The following is a 17,862-nucleotide window of genomic DNA, read 5'->3' as shown; positions in this document are numbered from 1 at the left end:
ACCTCATTTAAGCTTCAAATTAAATGCTGACTGAATGATTCATCTCAGAGCCGTTTGGTTCAGTGGCTTTTTTAAAATAACATTAGGAAATAATATTTCCAGAAACCAGGATTTCACTGCTGTGTTTACATGGCGTTTTGGACAAATAAATTACTTGGAAATGTGTCGTATCACACCTAGCTAGGACACGGGGTAACGCAAGCTGGCTGCCCCCAGAAAAGCCTTTAGGAAACTTACACAAAACATTGTGTTTACAATGTTAAATTCTCAGTTTTGGTGTGTGTGTATTTCTGAAAGGCTGTGAACTAATGCTGCTTTATTTTCACATCATATACATACATTTTTACACAAGATTTATATATTTAACTCTTTTAACCCTGATGTATGAATAAACAGGCATATATAATCAGTAAACATGTAAAACACAAATGTGACAGGAGATAATTCTCAATGCTAGTGTTGCTGTAAAAATCTGGCCTTGATTAAGTCAACAGACAAGCCTAATTAGTCTTCCTGTCGTTCTTTTTATCAATGATGTAACCAGTGTGACTTTTAATTAGGATCAATCTGCATTGCTGTAGCTGGCTTTGCATTTCCTTTAATGCTGGTAAATTCAAACTTAGAGCAGTTGTCTTTTTTTGCTTCTGTAATGAGCTCTCATATGTCCTTAACACGTTTTTGCATATCATTTCAGGGTTCGAAAAAGAAAAGTCCTGTTTTCTTAAACTGGGAACAGTTTTTGCTTTGTGATGCACATCGCCTTCGCAAAACCTTACGTGTATTCTGCTATAGTTTACCCTAGTAACTACTCACTCTGACACAACCAAATGTACTCCCTGTCACTGCATTGGGGAAAACCCTTTCCATGATCGACAAAGACAACTACTGTTAAGAGCACGTTTATCTTTAAAAGCCCTTAGTAGAATTCATCCTAATTATACATACACAAAAGGTACAGCTTAGAATAGTGCATAACATTAGATCGGTCAAACTTACCACTAAACCAATGGAGCCACCAAACAAATGGGAACAATGTGTTTCTCCAGTACACATTACATGTCTCTGGACTGGCAACTAACATGTCATTCAAGCATTGGTTATAATATGTCTTTTAAAAAAGATTAAATAAAGCATTGGTTTATAAATATAGCGCAAGCTTTAAATATGGCAAGACATCATTTAAGTTAGTAAGGAAGGTGAGAAGGGTGTTAAAATTCGGAAGCACTTCATCTCCGTCAAATTGTTGTCACCTGCAGCAGGCTCGACTTTGATTCCAATTATGCTTACGATACAAAAGAAATGACATTGCAAATAGTACCTCAACAGTAAAAAGAACATCATGTATTGCTAAAGATAAAATGCTACCCGGTGGCATTCACATCACAGGTAGAACACTTTTGATTTAAGAAGAAATCAGAAACAACAGTCATTCAGCTTATTTGGGTGGTTTAAAATAACCACTGGAAAACAGATATTTACACCTTGTGTTTCTTTGTAACAGATGAATGCACTCAACCTCTTTTGATTTCCCTTTATCATCCTTAACCTCTGGAATTAAGTAGTTAATTGACAAATCCAGTGCTTTATTGAGTTAATGTCAAATAAAAAGTTTATTTCCAGACGTTAGTCCTCATTTGATTCAGGGTTTAAGCTGGTACAGCCAGAAACCTTATCACTGTGGCTTTGTTAAAAGCTAAATCTGCCCTGCTCTGCTCTTTTCTGGTATTCATTATAGACAGACTTCATGACCTCCTGGCTGACAAAGTGGCTCCATTTCAGGCAGAGGGCTGTGTAGCTGGCTCACCTTGGCATCGCTTGACATCTCTGTGCCAGGAGAGTCTGACAGCCGTGTCTGTCCTCCAGGGTTTGCCCCTGAAACACAATGACACCCTTGAGCCATTGCCACTGAAACAGAATGAAGCATCACTGTAGCTCAGGATAATTTGACTCAATTCTGACCCATGAGAGCATGTTGATACATCCTCACATTAATTCAATGGTGTACAATGGTGAACATGGTGTAACTGTATTTGTTGTCATATTTTTGGAACTGCTGTCTCTGGAGTTGGTCCAGAAGTAGAAATTATCTCCCAAATGAAGCTGGTGAGGATATAAAGAGAGAGAGAGTTACTTGTTTCTTTCTTTTTCATCCTTTCTTTATAGTTCATTACAGAACCAACTGCCGTAACATGTACTTCACTGACTTTAATACAATCTAGTGATTAGAAAGGAGTACTTTGTACCGTTATGAGTGTGTTGCCTCCTCTTTCCGAGTTCAATAATCCTTCTCTGCTTTTCACAATACTGGCATCTTAGTTTTGCAAGGAGCCCCAAGCAGCAGTTCCGTTGAACATTTCACACTCTTTTATAGTCCTTAGGTGGCTTGTACATTAGATGTCACTGGCCCGCAAAAACTCACAAGGCTGTTCAAACAAAGTGTTCTTTTTAGAACATTATTGTTGTGTGAAGAAGCAAGAGGTCACCATCAGACATCTCTGCAGGTCTCCTTTAAATTGATGCATAAAAAAAAATCAAAATTTAGTTTTGTAGTCACGCCTTTTGTCTTTAAGCAAGAACCATATATCTCCATTCGGATCCATTGTGAATGAAAAAAGATAAGACAGACGAAAAATAAAAAACCGTCCACAGGCAGTTTGGTAGAACACATTTTGGATCTGCTGAATTAGAACCAACCTGTCATTAATTACAGCGCCCCCTGGTATTCTGTGGCAGTGTGGCAGCCAAACGCCTGGCTGGAAACAGCTTGGAACAGCAGAGAGTGAGTTTGACAGCTGTGTCCATCAGTCATTTGGCCCCAAGCAGGAGAGGACAGACAGGCCTAGTATTGCTACCATTTTCCTTGGTCTCTTGAGCAACTCCCAAGGCACCTAAAATCACAGATCTTCACTTTAAAACTGATGGCCACTACCAGATTTAGTGGTTTCCCATGCCATTTGCATTAGGATGCTACAACAGGGTGTAGGTATTGCTGCTACATGCTAGATTTTGCCACCAAATCATCAATCTAATAGGTTCTTGCTTTCACGAAAAGGATAATTATCTACATTCAGAAGTATTCAAAGCATTCGAGAGGAGAATTAGCATTAGAGAGAATTCGAAGCAGGCTGTTTGACAGATATTGCAAGGAATACACATGGGTCAATTTAGCAAAGTTGTTTTGGCAGTGTTTCATATGACACTGCTGGATTTGTTCACCTAGATCTGTGCTCCTCCGTCACTATGGCACCTCATCTCTGCAGGTGACTATCGTCCCCTGAAATGTCTCTCTTGTGGTCTGTCTGTCATAGAGACTTGCTTATCGACCTTGTCTTTACCTGTGCTGTGTCCCAAACAAGAGTTTGAAAGAGAAACAGAATAGCTATGATTTGAGGTGATGTTGGCGGTCTGCTCCCTGGACAAGTGCTGGAATGCATCCTTTGATAAAGGTGTTGAGGTAAAGAGTCCTAGGGACATTGGACTTTGCCAAATTCACCTAGATCCTCATCCGTTGACTGAAATAAACTCTTAAACATCACAACACTCTCTTTTCCTCTCACAGGGCACCTTGGTTTTTTCACTGTCCTCTTCCGTATGCTTCCTCACTGTTCTTTGTCCTCAGTGGTCTAGAATTGTCTGAATAATATTTCACTGTGTGGCAGCTCTTGGCTGATGAAAGTTGACAGGACAATGGCCTTATCCAGAATGGTGTGAAGGGGGCTGAGGTGCAAGGCTCCTGCCCTTTGCCATCGGACACATGGGTCCGGTCCACAAGAGACATCTGAAGGCCAGCAGTACAAGAACAACAGACCAGAATTTTAGGGGGGAGGTAGGATCAGCAGGGATTCAAGGCCTAAGTAGAATCAGAATCTAGACCATGCAACATTTTCCCCTTCAGTTCTTTGTATTTTTGTACAATGAAAGTAAATCTAGTCCAAAATGAATACAAGGAAAAAATATACTATAAATATAACTGAAGCACATGTGTAGAAGATTTCACATCCAGTTCAGGCTTTCCCCTCAGACCGTCACTTCCGTTTTGCTGTTTGTGTGCAGTCCCTTGTGTTGTGGTTGGAGGTGCGGAGACTGTCCATACCCCAGAGGCTGAGAGAACAACTCTGGAAGAGTCTCGATGCTAAACTGACGCTTGTTGGAGAAGACCTGGCGCCGACTGTTTGGTTGAGACAGTGGTGGCTGCATCATGAGAGGGACCTGGTGTTGTACCTGTATATGGCTCTTGTTGGGGTCCCACACTTTGAAGGCTGAGCTTGAGGTGAGTGGGTGGGTGTTAGTCTTGGAGATCTTGGGCTTGGGGACTTGAGATGATGTAATGGTAATGGCCAAAGGAGTATGGATGTCCGGAGGGGGAAGAAAGTGTTTATCTTTTGGGTGGAAAGCAATGGGTTGGAAGGTTGCAGGCGAGGATTGGCGTTGTGCGTAATCCATCATGGTATAGCTCTTGGGGTAATAATCCCTTGCTGTAGTATCTGCAGTGAAAAAAGGGCGAAAACGAACATTTAGAAAATAGAGGCTAAAATACAACATTACATTGTGACAAATATGCAATATATTCATTTATTAATGTTGCTTCTACACTCACATAACCTACAGTATGTGGTGTACAAACCTAATGTATTTCTCTCAGACTATAGTTGCTATATTTAGTGTTTAGAGCATCTAATGAGTAAAACACCTGGAGCGGAGGGTCATCAAGAGTGACATGAGGATGCCCTTGGCTCTTTTTTACGTCACGCCACGCCACACACATGCATGCATGCACATACTGTACATACATTGACTTGAGGGAGCTGTGGCTGTTCACATCATGGTCATGATGAAAAATGAATTATATGTGTCCTGAGGCCAGACTCTGTTTGAAAGGATCAATGCAAGAAATGTCCAGTGAAGAGGTGATAAGTTGAAAGGAAACAGTAGAATGGTTTGCAGTTTGATCTGGTTGTTTGTATGGTTAAAATGTTTTATATTGCAACTTTGAGGTACAAGGACAACCTACCAGGAAGTTTCTAGAATGTTTTAAAACATTGTACTGCAACACTACACAACTGTAACCAAAGAGCAATACTTTAAAATGTTTTATACTTTCTAGGAGCAATGATTCATAGTTTTACCTAGTGTTTACTATGGTGGTCTCACTACATAAACTGCAGTTATACCTGCAGGACTATATTTATTATGCAGTATTGTGTGTAATATTTTGATTAGTGATATTTACAGTTGGTAAAAGGTAGTTACTTATGTGAAAGAGGCCAGTTAGGGTTGTGAATGGTATAAAATTGGCTGGTTATTTTATTCTTTTGCAGATTGAAGTGGGTTAGCATGTTAGCAACAGTTGAAAGAGGGGAGTTAGCCTTTTAGCCTGTCTCATCAAATTAGCCCATCTCCACTGAGTGCTGTAAGCTATAGACAGGCCACTCGCTTCACTGCCCTCAGACTTAAACAACCTTGCTTCACTGTTTTGTTATTTTTTGTCTCCTTTTTATTGTTTTCCATCCTGACTTCCTATACTATACTGCTATCGACTGAGTCATGGTTAAGGCTGACAAGGCACACAAGCATCTACCAAAATTTCATTGTATGTGATCTCAAATGTATATCCTGGCCCGATGGTAATCATTGTTTCGGGCAGAATACTGTAGTCAATAAAGTAAAATTGTGGAAACTTGGCATTAGCAGCTCCTGTTATGATTCTTTCTGACCATATCAGTATGGACAAGCTCACTCTTTGTAGTCATGCATGAGCCAATGTCGGTTAGTATTACAATCAGCTTAGAAGGTCAAAATGAAACCTGAAGGGGTTTTAGGGATGTTGTGACATGCTGAGGGCCGAAGCCATGTCTCAGCACTGTGTGTTTGAAGAAGTGACTAAATCTGTGTTTAGAAATATGGCCAAATTCACCCAAATGAGGATGTTAATTTGTTCCTGTAGATAGTAAATCCAATGCCGATTAGCTCATATTATGTTTTAGAGTGTGACACCTATTAGCGCATTCATGTGCTTTTTAATTCAGAAGTGTTTTGATTTTAATTTAAAGGAATAGAGAGAGTCAAACAAATCACTTCTAGTGAAGGTCCAGTGAATTGAGTAGGCATGAATTATTTAGGGAGTGTGTTTAAAGAGAAGGACACCGAGACGTATTACCCTGATAATGAGTTAAGTGACGAACAGATTTAACACATGAGCACACACACACTTACCATATACACACAGCCTAAGAAAAAAAGAGTATTGCACAATTACACAACTGCACACATACTTCAAATTATAGGCTAAACCAGAAAAACATATTTACAAAAAAAAAAAACATTTTATTGTATTTTTTTAGCACCTGCACAATAGTAAGGTTCAATTAATCTGTCAAAACCTCTTTTTGTGGGCATCTAGGAATAATTATTTTTTACTTTGTCACTGCAAAAAGTTTTGTTTTAGTGCTAAGGTCTAGTCTTTAGAAAATTAAAATTAAAAAAGTATATGATGTTATCATTTGCAGTAGATGTGTTTTTCCCATTTTGCCTTTATTTTTGGGGGATTTTTGAGGAAAATTTAAAATTGCTAAAAGGTTTAAGGGGTTAATGATACAAAACACATAATTTCCTCAGTACAAATAAAACAGCAGTCAATGAAAAGTCTCAGTCATGATAGAAAAATGTGTATGTGTGTGTGTGTGTGTGTGTGTGTGTGTGTGTGTGTGTGTGTGTGTGTGTGTGTGTGTGTGTGTGTGTGTGTGTGTGGTCCTCTGGGGCATTCAGCCACTGCAACAGGAGAGAACGTGACATAACGGCCTGATGATGTCAGACACAGGAAATGAACAGGAGGGTGAACATATGTATCTAACTAATGAACAGACGGTAAATGTACCAGCAGCCTCTCTGTCCATGTCTTTTCTTCCTTTCTCACTGTCTCTTCCCCTCTTAACCACAAGTACTATTTATTTTATATTTCTTATAACTCCTTCTTCACCTTTTTCTTAGATTCTTTCCTCACAACTTTCTCTGTTAAATTTAGTTTGCCTCTCAATATATCTGTACTTCTGTTTCCAATCGTTATTCCTTTTCTCGCATCATCCTCTCATCTTTCCCTCCACTTGCCCTGCTTAACTCTACCCATCCAATCTCTTTGCCAGCACAGTCAGTGCTGATCCATCTCAAGCTTTCCAAATGCAATGTTCCAACAGTAGACACCATGCCAGAGACTGCATGTACGCGGATGTACCATATAACTACACATTGTTTGAAGGGGGAAGAATTCCCTCTCTATCTTTGTGTTTTATCCTTTCATATTTCCTTGATGTGGGCTAAATATGTGCAATAGGAACAATGTGTTTTACATTAGTAAGATCCCACAATAGCTAAATACACTAATAAAATTAAATCTTAAGAATGTTTAAAAAAAACTGTCTAGAATCTCACAAAAATAAATAAATACTGTACATGGAAATGGTTCTAAAAATAGGCTTCATTTTAAAATCAAATTCTTCTTTTTATAAATTAATTATATAAATGTATCAATTTCTTATTGATTTATGAATTGTAAATGTATCCTTATCAACACAGCTTTCTCAACATGCATTGTGTATTGCCTTGTTCACAAGAGTATCACGTTGCATGTGTGTGCATTCCTCTGCTTGTAAACAAGGTGCACGAGTTGTACTCTCGTGAACGCACATCGACACGTCGACATGTTTTGCACACAAAAAGTATTGTCGTATTTTCATAAAATTACTGTACAGTTGAACCACTGATGTCTCATGGACTTTTTTAACAATGATTATGTCTAGTCATCAACTATATTTTTGTCCTGTTGTTTTATTTTCAAGGCTTTTTTCAAGCAGGCTACACTAATCCCTTTTAATAACGGTCAGTATAAGCTAAACAATCCTGCAATGACAATGAGAATTAGATACATACTTGGGTGGTGCAATATTAAAATACAATGTCATTAATCAATATATTATGATAACCTATGTTATTTAAATAACTAAATTAGCCTTAAAGAGCAATAATAATTCACCACACTGCATAGGATGTATAATGCGATGACAAATTCAAGCCCACAGCTTCACCTAATAAATTATTAATTTTAGTTATATCATTTATAATTTTTAATAAGAGAACACTACCAATAAACTTCGGCGAATCAAAAAATTGTTTCATTCATACATCATAGATTTAATCTTTTTTTCCAGGAAATGGGCAGACTAGAATAAATAGCTACATAGAGGAGAACAATAAACGATAATACAATAATACCTCTTCGGCATTCATAAATCACCTTCTTTTACTCAGTTTGACTATTTATGAAACTGATAACCTAATCCAGTGAGTGAAAGGCGTTGCCTATCAATGTACAATGATAAAACACAAGCGACAAGAAAACAACAGCGTGAAAATACAGGCATTAGGTGGGTAAATTATGGGTAAATTTGACCCGCTGATGCTTACAGGTATAAATGCCCTGTTTTGTTATATCTGGTTTAATCTAAACAATTTTTAACAATGGGGATTGTAAATTACACAATTTGAGTAAAAGTCAATGACTGGGAGACTTGAATGTATTATTGAAAACCTGTTATGTACATTTGAAAAACAGCCACGGGTCAAATTTACCCCATGGGGGCTCTAGTGTTAAAAATATCACTCATTTAATCAGCAAGGATGCATTAAATTGGTAAGACGTTAATGTAAAGAAATTTATATTGTTGCAAAAAAACTTATATTTCAAATAAACGCTGTTCTGAGCTTTCTATTCATCATAAATCCAGTAAAGAAAAGTTATTATATTTAAAAATGAATATAATAATTAAAAGATGTTTCTGGAGCAGCAAATATTAGCATATTAATATGATTTCTATAGAATCATGTGACACTGAAGACTGGAGGAATGATGCTGAAAATTCAGCTGTGCAATCACAGAAATAAATTACATGTTAAAATATATTACAATAAAAAATTAATGCTAGTAATACTTACAATGTTAATGTTTTACTGTATTTTTTATCAAATAAATGCAGCCTTGGTGACCACAATAGACTTCTTTAAAAAAACATTTTAAAAAATCTGACCAACCGCAATTGAACTCATATATTTATTTTCATTTTTTTCCCCTTTGGTATAACCAGGTTGTTTAAATAGTGTGTTTATTATGCACAATGAATATATAAGCTTTAGTGTCTTTGAATTTGTTTGTGTTTTTATGCTATTGTTCATACAGCATAAGGCGTATACTTTCCTTAATTTCATATAACACTAGTACATTTCAACCGATTTCCCATCAGCCCCTAATTCTCAGCGAGTGTGTATTTATGTGTCTTGGGAAGGAATGTGCTAAGACCAAACACTAGCATGGCTGTTTAGTGAATTAGCCCCTCTGTGTTTCGAGTCATGCTGTGATTGATGAGGTCACACTACATAGTGTGTGTTTGTGTCCATTATTAGCATATCCGTATATTTACAGTACATGCTCCTGAGATCACCCACCTATGATTTTAACAACATGTCAGGGGTTTTTTCCCCTCTTGGTCTGAGTGGTGATATTTGCATATGTGATTACATTGTGTGTTTTCCCTGCAGTCAGTGGCACATTTGCAATGGTAATCAGTGTTTGTGGATAAAGTGACCTTGATGAGCATGTGTGGCATTTATGGTGTGCATCACAAGATGTGACAGCGCTTTGTGTGTGTGTCTTACCCATGGTCTTGAGAGAGGAGTATTTGTTGAAGCCCAGATTGTTGTGAGGCTGGGACAGAGTCATTACGGGACTCAAAGTAGGATGCGTGACATTATTCAGGTGGTTATGCTCTGAAGGAAGAGAGACAGCACAAAAGGAGAAGGAGGACAGGAAGGAACAAGAGAGCATAGAGGAGAGAGAGGGACACAAGGAGGAGCGGTGCGTTAGTAAATGGGAAGTCAGCACATTTATAGAGAGATGAGTGCATGTGATTATACAGTAAAGGCGAAGTCTGCTGTTAATTTCAGCGAGTAAAGGGGAACGAAGGACATGCATGAGTCTTATAGCTCAGAGGTTCCTGAAGAGCGCGGCGCTTGCAACATCAAGGTCATGGATTCAGTTCTCACAGAACTAATGCTATGTATAGCTTGGAATGACTTTGTGACTTTAAATAAAAGTGTCTGTTGTATAAATGTGAATGTAGGCTGCTGTTGCATAAACTTAATGAAGTTCTGTCACGATCATTAGATGGAGTGCCCATGAGCTTTAGTAGAGGGCACTCCAGTCAGGACCATTCCACCCATCAACCACCAGTTGTCACTTGGACACTAGCACCTCTCATACTGTTGCACCACACCCGAACTACATTACCCATGAGTCACTGCATCACAATCACCTTGCCACACCTGCACCTCATTCATCAGCCAATTTCCTTGCCACACCTGCACCTCATTTACACACACACATAAAAGCAGCACACTCACTCTCACTCACTACGAAGTTTGGTTTAGCCAGTCTGATATTTCCGAGCGGTTTTCCCTGTGTTTGTTATACCTGTGTTTTGACCTTTGGACTGTGTATTCCGACTCTGATTCTCTGCTGCCTGTCCCGATCTCTGCTTGTTTCTGGTTACGATTCTGGTTATCCCTGACACACCTGACGCCATTCCTGATCTCTGCCTGTATGACCATTCTGTTTAATAAATGCTGCATATGGATCCGAACACCTCCGACTCCTTGTTACAAGTTCTCAGTTACGCTTTATGCAAGAATACTGCAAAAAAAAATTATAGTAAATTTACATTATTTTTTAATCTGTAAAATGTATTAAAACAAGATTAATTTACTTTAGAAGTGGCATTGCGTAAGATATTAAGACAGTATAAATAACAGTATCTTTAACCATATAAAGCCTACTGTGTCATATTTGATATGCTAATTTCAGAAGTCCTCTAAATTAACATGATCCAAAACTTCTAATAGATCTACTAGATGCCTTTTGTTGTCTGATCGTTTATACTTTATTAGCCAGAAGAAGGACTTTTAGTATTATTCAAAAAACTATATCGTGTGTTTTTGAAATCTTTTTAAAATCTTGGAATCAGTGTGTTTACTTGATTCTACATACAACATTTCTTAGAGAAATCTATTTTAAATATATCAAATATAATAGATCAGGCTTTTGAGGACTGTTTATTCTCAGTCTTCATGTATTGCACTGCATTATGTGTTTGTCCCCACAATAAAAACTAAAAACGAAGCATTTAAATGTAATTTTGCTTTGACATATTATTGGGAGATATAGAGTGACAGATTTTTTTTCCAGTTTCAAAAGACGTTAAAAATAAGTGAATCCAAAATACATAATACAAAACACACATAAAATAGCGGTCTTAATATCTATGAAATGTCACTTTAAAAAAAAATCCTTGTTAATAGGTTTTAGATATTTGAAACTGGAAAACAATCTTAAAATCCCTTTTGATAAATAAAAATAGACAATTGCTAAAACATAATGCAAGTGTAGAATAAAAAAATTATTTGGAAAGCAAAGCCTCAGATCAGATGTTTAATCATAAATATAAAAAGTGAGTATTTTGGTATTTTCAGGCATTTTTACAACACAGTTTAAAACCATCTTTTGAAAAACAATAAAACAATATAATTTGACAGAAAATAGAAAAAAAAAATGTTTATTGCAAGTGAAGTGAATTCGGAAGTCATTGAAGTCATTTGAAATGCTTTAAAGGAAAAAACAGGAAATCCCATGATTTCCGCTTCTGTAGTAAGATTGATTTCTTTGATTTGTGGATCTTTCTTCAGACTGTGGGTTGTGTAGATATTTGAGACGTTGTTGGGATCTCATTTGAATCTACAGCAGTCACTAGCATCTTTTTCTTAGGAGAAAATTTAAGGTCACTGCTGTCTTGTAGAAACAACTGAGATCCCTTTTTTTTTTTTTTTGTACGGGCATGTTTGTGCACATTTACAATTAAAGTCTTTTTCCAAGGCAGATGCATGATAGACTGCTGTATTTGCGACAGTCTGCTGTACTGTGCAGAGGTCACTAAAAGTTATTTAGGAAACATATCAGGTGTCCCCCCTTTGGGCTGGGGTGTGTGGTCACTGACCTGACTCTGTCAGATCACTTTGTGTTTTTGTGTGTACTTAACATATATGTTAGTGCATATGTGTGCTTTTATGGCGGCAGGACAGATTGGTATGCCACATGCAGTCCAGATACAGTTATATCACAGCAAATGGATGCAGGTCACAGATAAGGTCAGAATCATGTGCAAGTGAAAGTGAAATGTGGAAGTGAAAAAGAACCAGTCATATTGCATTGTAATTAAAAATTATGAACTTTTAATCATTATATGGCTTTCTTTTTACCATCTGTATTTTTAAGGTGGTTATCAATAATATATTATCCTTTTTTTTTAATGTGAGTTAAATCTTTAAAACTTAAATTGGCGTACCGTTGCAACCAGAGATGCCATTTTTGTACAATAAAATTGATAGATTTTGTTTTACAATGAATATTTCAATCTGCAAATGTACTATATAACCTATATATAAATAAAGTATCTAACAGGAAGCATCATCCTCCAGACAGACTGTTTTAAGGGACATATAGAGTAAGGGATCTCTAACACTCCACACTGATCTAGTGTTTTCCTCTAGAGGCTTGTTCTAGAATAGAAGTGTCAGACTCCCAATAATTAAAGGTGTGACATATTTTCTCTGTTTCTTCTGAGAATTTTACCATTCTTTTTTTTTCTATGTCTGTTATGTTGTGAAAGAGAATGGGTAAAACAGACTGTGGAAGTGTTTAGAAAAATGGATAAGGTTTCAATCAATCATAAAGATTCTTTAATTAAAAGCACAGATTTTCCATTCTTCCATTCAGTGGCTTCAGTTGCTTTCTTCTTGGAAGCTTTGCATTCAAATATTTCAACTCGAATCAACATTTAGCAAGTAGCTGTGTGGGATAATGTACATCCAGGCACTTATTATCGCAGAATAACCTCGACATGGGTGATCAGGACCCCAATGCAAAGTGGTCCTACATTATTCCTAATTCACACAATTTTCTTATGAAAGTTACTCAATATAACTTAAAGGCAGGCATAGTTATCTGTATTATTTATATATTTCCCACTGAAACAGGTTCCAAGCTTTGGTGGTTAAGGTGTCTTGCTTATTGAATATCAAATTATATTCTAAAATGCATTAAATTACTGATATGAAATGGGTTTTAAACATGTTTTTTTTCGCATTGATTTATGAAATAATATTTGTTTTGATATATATTATAGTTATCTGTCAGTATAGTTAGATTGTGAGTGTATACTGTCTGCTATAGCATGTACCAGACAATTGAAGCCTTTCACTTGAATTCTCAAACACTATGTTTATGTGGGCATAGCCAATGTAAAACTGTTAAACAAAGAGAGTTTCACCTCTCATAAAGCACATAAGAAAATGTGCATTGCTCCGAAAGCCGCCGTTGAATTTCGACCTTTATTCACTGTATGTTTTACCTTAGTGCATGTGCAATAGCTTCAGAAGGCGATGAATATAGACTGGTCTGAAGTCAGCTGAGGGTGAATTTTCTGCCTTAAGAGACAATTCCTGGTCTGTCAGTGCACAATGCCTGGAAGTCCACACTGTTCCAAGTTCTGGTGCTGGTGGGTTGACAATACGAGCACGAGGCTCTGAGCAATTTTCTGCAGTCAGGCTGTAGTTATAATCTAATCATCTAATCTCCATTACACGCAGATGTGGAGATCAGACTCTGATACAATCAGACGTGACTGTGTCTCACACTATAACTGCCCCTCAACCCCTTTGTCCTGTTCGCTCATTTAGTTCTTTCATTAATCTTCACTGAATCCTGTAAAATCAATTAATCAGCAACAACTAAAGAATTTGATTTCAGAGGCCAACTAAACCCATCTGATACTACAAACTTTATTACGGTGCACTATTTAATGTTTGACATCATGTGACATGTTGAAGGTTAAAAATATATTGCTTGCCCCAATTCTCTCTGCTCTCCATTATCTTTTCCATTGCTCATTCCTCATTGTAGAGTGATGGGTGGGTGGTCTGTGCTCCTCTCAGACTGAAGTTACGTAACTTAATGAACTGCTAAATGGCTATTGAACTGTACCTCCCTGTAACAGCCCCTCTTCCTCATGGGAGTCTGATGTTTGCATCATAATTAATAATAAATGCATGATGGTAACTTCAGGGATCTAGTAACCTGGTGAGGTGTGAACACTGGCCTAGTGAGGACAGATGGAGGAGAATAACTTTGTGTGTTGTAGATTATTAATCTGATTATGCTGGTTTTACTTCTTGTTCCTTCAAAAATTATTTTATCGAAAAACTATTTTAACCAATCAATATCAGAGCTATAGATCAATACCAGTCAAGACCGATTGGTATAAATCAGTTCACAAATTGTTCTTCAATGATTAAAGCACACATCATTCAATCCACTTCTTTTTAATTGCTTGCTGAGAAGGAATACATGATGTATCCCATAATAAGGACTGAGTTACATAAGGACTCTAAAGAGCAAGTCACAGTAGAATCACTATGGAGTCACTATTAGGCCACAAAAATAATATTATTAAAACAGAATCCCAATGAATTTGAAATGGATGTAATTATTAACTTTAATAAATAACAATACTATTTATTACTGTAAACATTACATTTGAACAAATATTCTATCATGATCATTTTTTATGCGACAAATTATTTTTATCATAATTATTTATGCCATTATATTTTTCACTTGATAATGATTTAAAAAGTTGAGCTATGATTTAAACTAAGCCTACTAAAATAAAGTAACTTGATGTCTGGATTCTACTGTTGGGTGCTATTCTGACCACCGATTTGGTATGCAGACTTAATATTAAAAATCAGATACTAGAAAACCGAAAATTATTTTGTGTCTGAATCCACATTGTGTTTTCTTTGTTTAAACAAATCAGGGAGTAATAATGTCAGACTGGAACCACAATAGTAATCACAGTTGAGCTTGCGGAGGCTAAAACCTAAAAGTAAAGGTCAGGTAACAATGGACATTCACACTGTAGAGACAGAGAAAAGAATGAAGTTTGAACCTTACAGTTGAAAAAAATCAGTTTTCTGTATATAGAAGAACATTTTCGGCTGTTTTGACCATCCACAGGAGGTTCAGCTTAACTTTTTAAGACAAGACTTCACAAAAATTTCTCACTGGAACGGCGTGTGTACGGAAGAAAAAGTGTTTGATATCCATCCGTGGATCTGCCCCACTGGAGTAGGAGATTTCTGTTCTCTGAGGGTGGGCGGTCCCTCGGGGGAGAATTCAATCAAACACAGAAAACACACTACTTCTCATTAATAATGCATCATCGCACTCAGGAAGAGAGAACAATCAACATGCATATTCATTAAGCTTCTGAAATGTTACTGTCCAGCCCTTTAAGGCTTTGAAGAGCATTGTATGGCAAGGAGAGAAAGAGAGAGAGCGACAGGAAAAGAGAGATAAAGAAACTGTAAAATAACCTAATATGCAAAAGAAATATTGACTGCCACGAGAGAAAGAGAAGGTAAGACAAGGCCATATTGCCTTGCTTTATGACTTCAGAAGTGGAATTGTGTGTGTGTGTGTGTGTGTGTGTGTGTGTGTTTGTGTGTGTGTGTGTGTGTGTGTGTGTGTGTGTGTGTGTGCGTGAGATCAGCTACTTTGTCATACCTCTCCAACACACTTAGAATTTATTTGAATTGACTCTGATATACTTTGACGAACAATCAGTAGTGACAGTGATGGGTTGTTAGACTGGTTCTCTCTCTCACACTTACACACCCGCACACCCACACACACACACACACACACACACACCTTTTTCTGTCAAACAACTACACTTGGCCTTAGATCTGTGCCACAACTCCCAATCTGACAGAGTTTATTGCTGTCAACATTTAGCTACCTCTCTGCCTCTCTCACATGAAAACACACACACACACACACACACACACACACTTATTTTGTAAATTTCCTACCGTAAATATGTAAAAACTTAATGCTAAGAATTCATTTGGACAACCTCAAAGGCAATTTTCTCAGTATTTTTGATTTTTTTTACACCCTCAAATTCCAGGTTATCAAATAGTTGTATCTCTGTCAAATAGTGTTGATCCTAATAAACCATACATCAATTGAAAGCTTATTTATTCTGCTTTCAGATCATGTATAGATCTCAATTTAGGAACATGTCAGGGTCACATATACGTGTATATATGCCTTAACAATTGTGTTTCCAAAATGTCTAAACACCATGGTAATACAATTATTACGTTTTTATTAGTATTGAGGGATAGACAGATGGACACTTTATTGTTCCCAAAGGGTAAATTTAGTAGATTGTCAAACACACACAGGCTACGTGCAAGCTCAGTGCCAGAGCCAGTAAGGTTTTATTTTTCCAGTACTTAATGAACTGGAACTAATTTAATGACACATATTCCACTACGTCCACAAGCCACATGTACACACGTACGCACGCACATACAGTCTCTCTCTCTCTCTCTGTGTTTTTGTGTGAAAGTGAAAGAGATCAGCATGCATACAGTACAATGCAATTCATTCACTCAGCATCACAGCCTGACTCAATCTCTATAAAGTGCTTGCGAAGCAGTCGTGTGAGTGTGTGTGTGTGTGAACCTGCTCAGTTAAACCTGATTGATGCTCTTAAACACTCCAGAAGCTTCCTGACCTTCAAACCACCTCCAGTCTTTGACCCCCCCTCTCCCCGCTCTTCAAATGGTATGACCCTATTCAATCCCTGTCTGAGCACAGACGTACTGGGTAAGTGCACCTGCTGACGAGGGGTGTTCACCAACACTAATGCAGCTCTCTAATTGGGCTGCATAATAGAACCAGAATGAAGGAGAAAAAAAATATAAAGAGCAGAAATTGTAAGACAAAGGGAAGATAAGAGGTTTTTGAATGCACAGTTGAGTTATCCATGCAGTTACATGTGTTTTGGGAGAAGGGTGATAAATGAAAGGGGGGAAAAGGGATGAGAAAAGACAGGATGGAGGGAGAGATGAAGGCATGTATGATGTCTAACACAGACAGCAGCTGCTCTAATGTCACACTAAATAACCCTCACATATTTCTTATCTTTTCTTATGTCTCTCTGTCTCTCTCTCTCTCATGATGTGCTGATGCTGTCAATGTGAAAGCAAATTTCAAAAAACGTGTGTGTACAGTAAGACATGTTGCTTGTTGTGGATATTTTGAGATAAACTGGGGTGTATGTGTTAGCTGTAGGGATGTAAGGTGGTTTGTAATGCAGCTATGAGAGATTGTGTGCATTAAAGGGATTGTTCAGACAAAAATGACAATTGTGTCATTGTCTGCGCTCCCACATGTCATTCCAAACTGTATGACTGACTTTCTACTGTGGACAAATGAAGATAATTTTTGAAGATTGATTTCCTTGCTTTTTTCCCATCATTACAATGTAATCAAGTAGCTTTTTAAGCTTCAAAAAGGACACAAATACCCCATGAAAGTAGCCCAGGTGGCTCATGAAAAAAGAGAGGGATTGGAGGAAGAAATGCATTTCAATCCTGTTGCATTCTCTCACTAAGCATTCCCCTGAGAAACTTGGCGTTCACTTGTCAAACTTGGTGAAAATAATATTGTGAGAATAAAAACTATATTTCAGTGGTTTTGGAATGAATACAACACTTTCTGGAAACATAATAGTTTTGCAAAGGAACACAGATGTGCTGCGAGAGAATGCTTTGAGTGCAAACAAAGTATCTCAAGGGAATGCATTAGTGTCGCAAGACAATGCAAATGTTTTTGTGAGAGAACAAAAGGTT

General features: G+C 37.3%; 1 protein-coding gene and 1 long non-coding RNA gene across 4 annotated transcripts in view; both read right to left on the bottom strand.

Annotated features, from left to right (window-relative positions):
• Window positions 1-303: 303 nt before the first annotated feature.
• On the bottom strand, window positions 304-2,444 carry LOC132148908 (uncharacterized). Its single transcript, XR_009434980.1, has 2 exons — window positions 2,244-2,444; window positions 304-2,100 (listed from the first exon to the last, which is right to left on the bottom strand). It is a non-coding gene; the product is annotated as an uncharacterized LOC132148908 (long non-coding RNA).
• Window positions 2,445-2,457: 13 nt separating this feature from the next.
• Window positions 2,458-17,862, bottom strand: part of LOC132148906 (protein shisa-9-like) — a 58,206-nt gene continuing 42,801 nt past the window's right edge. The window contains exons 3-5 of one of the 3 annotated variants that reach the window (XR_009434978.1): window positions 9,703-9,813; window positions 3,217-4,484; window positions 2,458-2,888 (exon numbers count right to left, since the gene is read on the bottom strand). Coding sequence is in view for 2 of the 3 variants with exons in the window: in XM_059557694.1 (XP_059413677.1) it covers window positions 4,018-4,484; window positions 9,703-9,813 (578 nt within the window). In the remaining variant the exon portion in view is untranslated. Of the gene's footprint in view, window positions 4,485-9,702; window positions 9,814-17,862 lie in introns of all 3 variants that reach the window. The other 2 variants (XM_059557694.1, XM_059557695.1) reach the window with 2 other exon arrangements.

This window comes from Carassius carassius, chromosome 9 (assembly GCF_963082965.1).
Source record: "Carassius carassius chromosome 9, fCarCar2.1, whole genome shotgun sequence".
Classification (NCBI taxonomy): Eukaryota; Metazoa; Chordata; class Actinopteri; order Cypriniformes; family Cyprinidae; genus Carassius; species Carassius carassius.
This window is presented reverse-complemented; position numbering and strand designations above follow the sequence as displayed.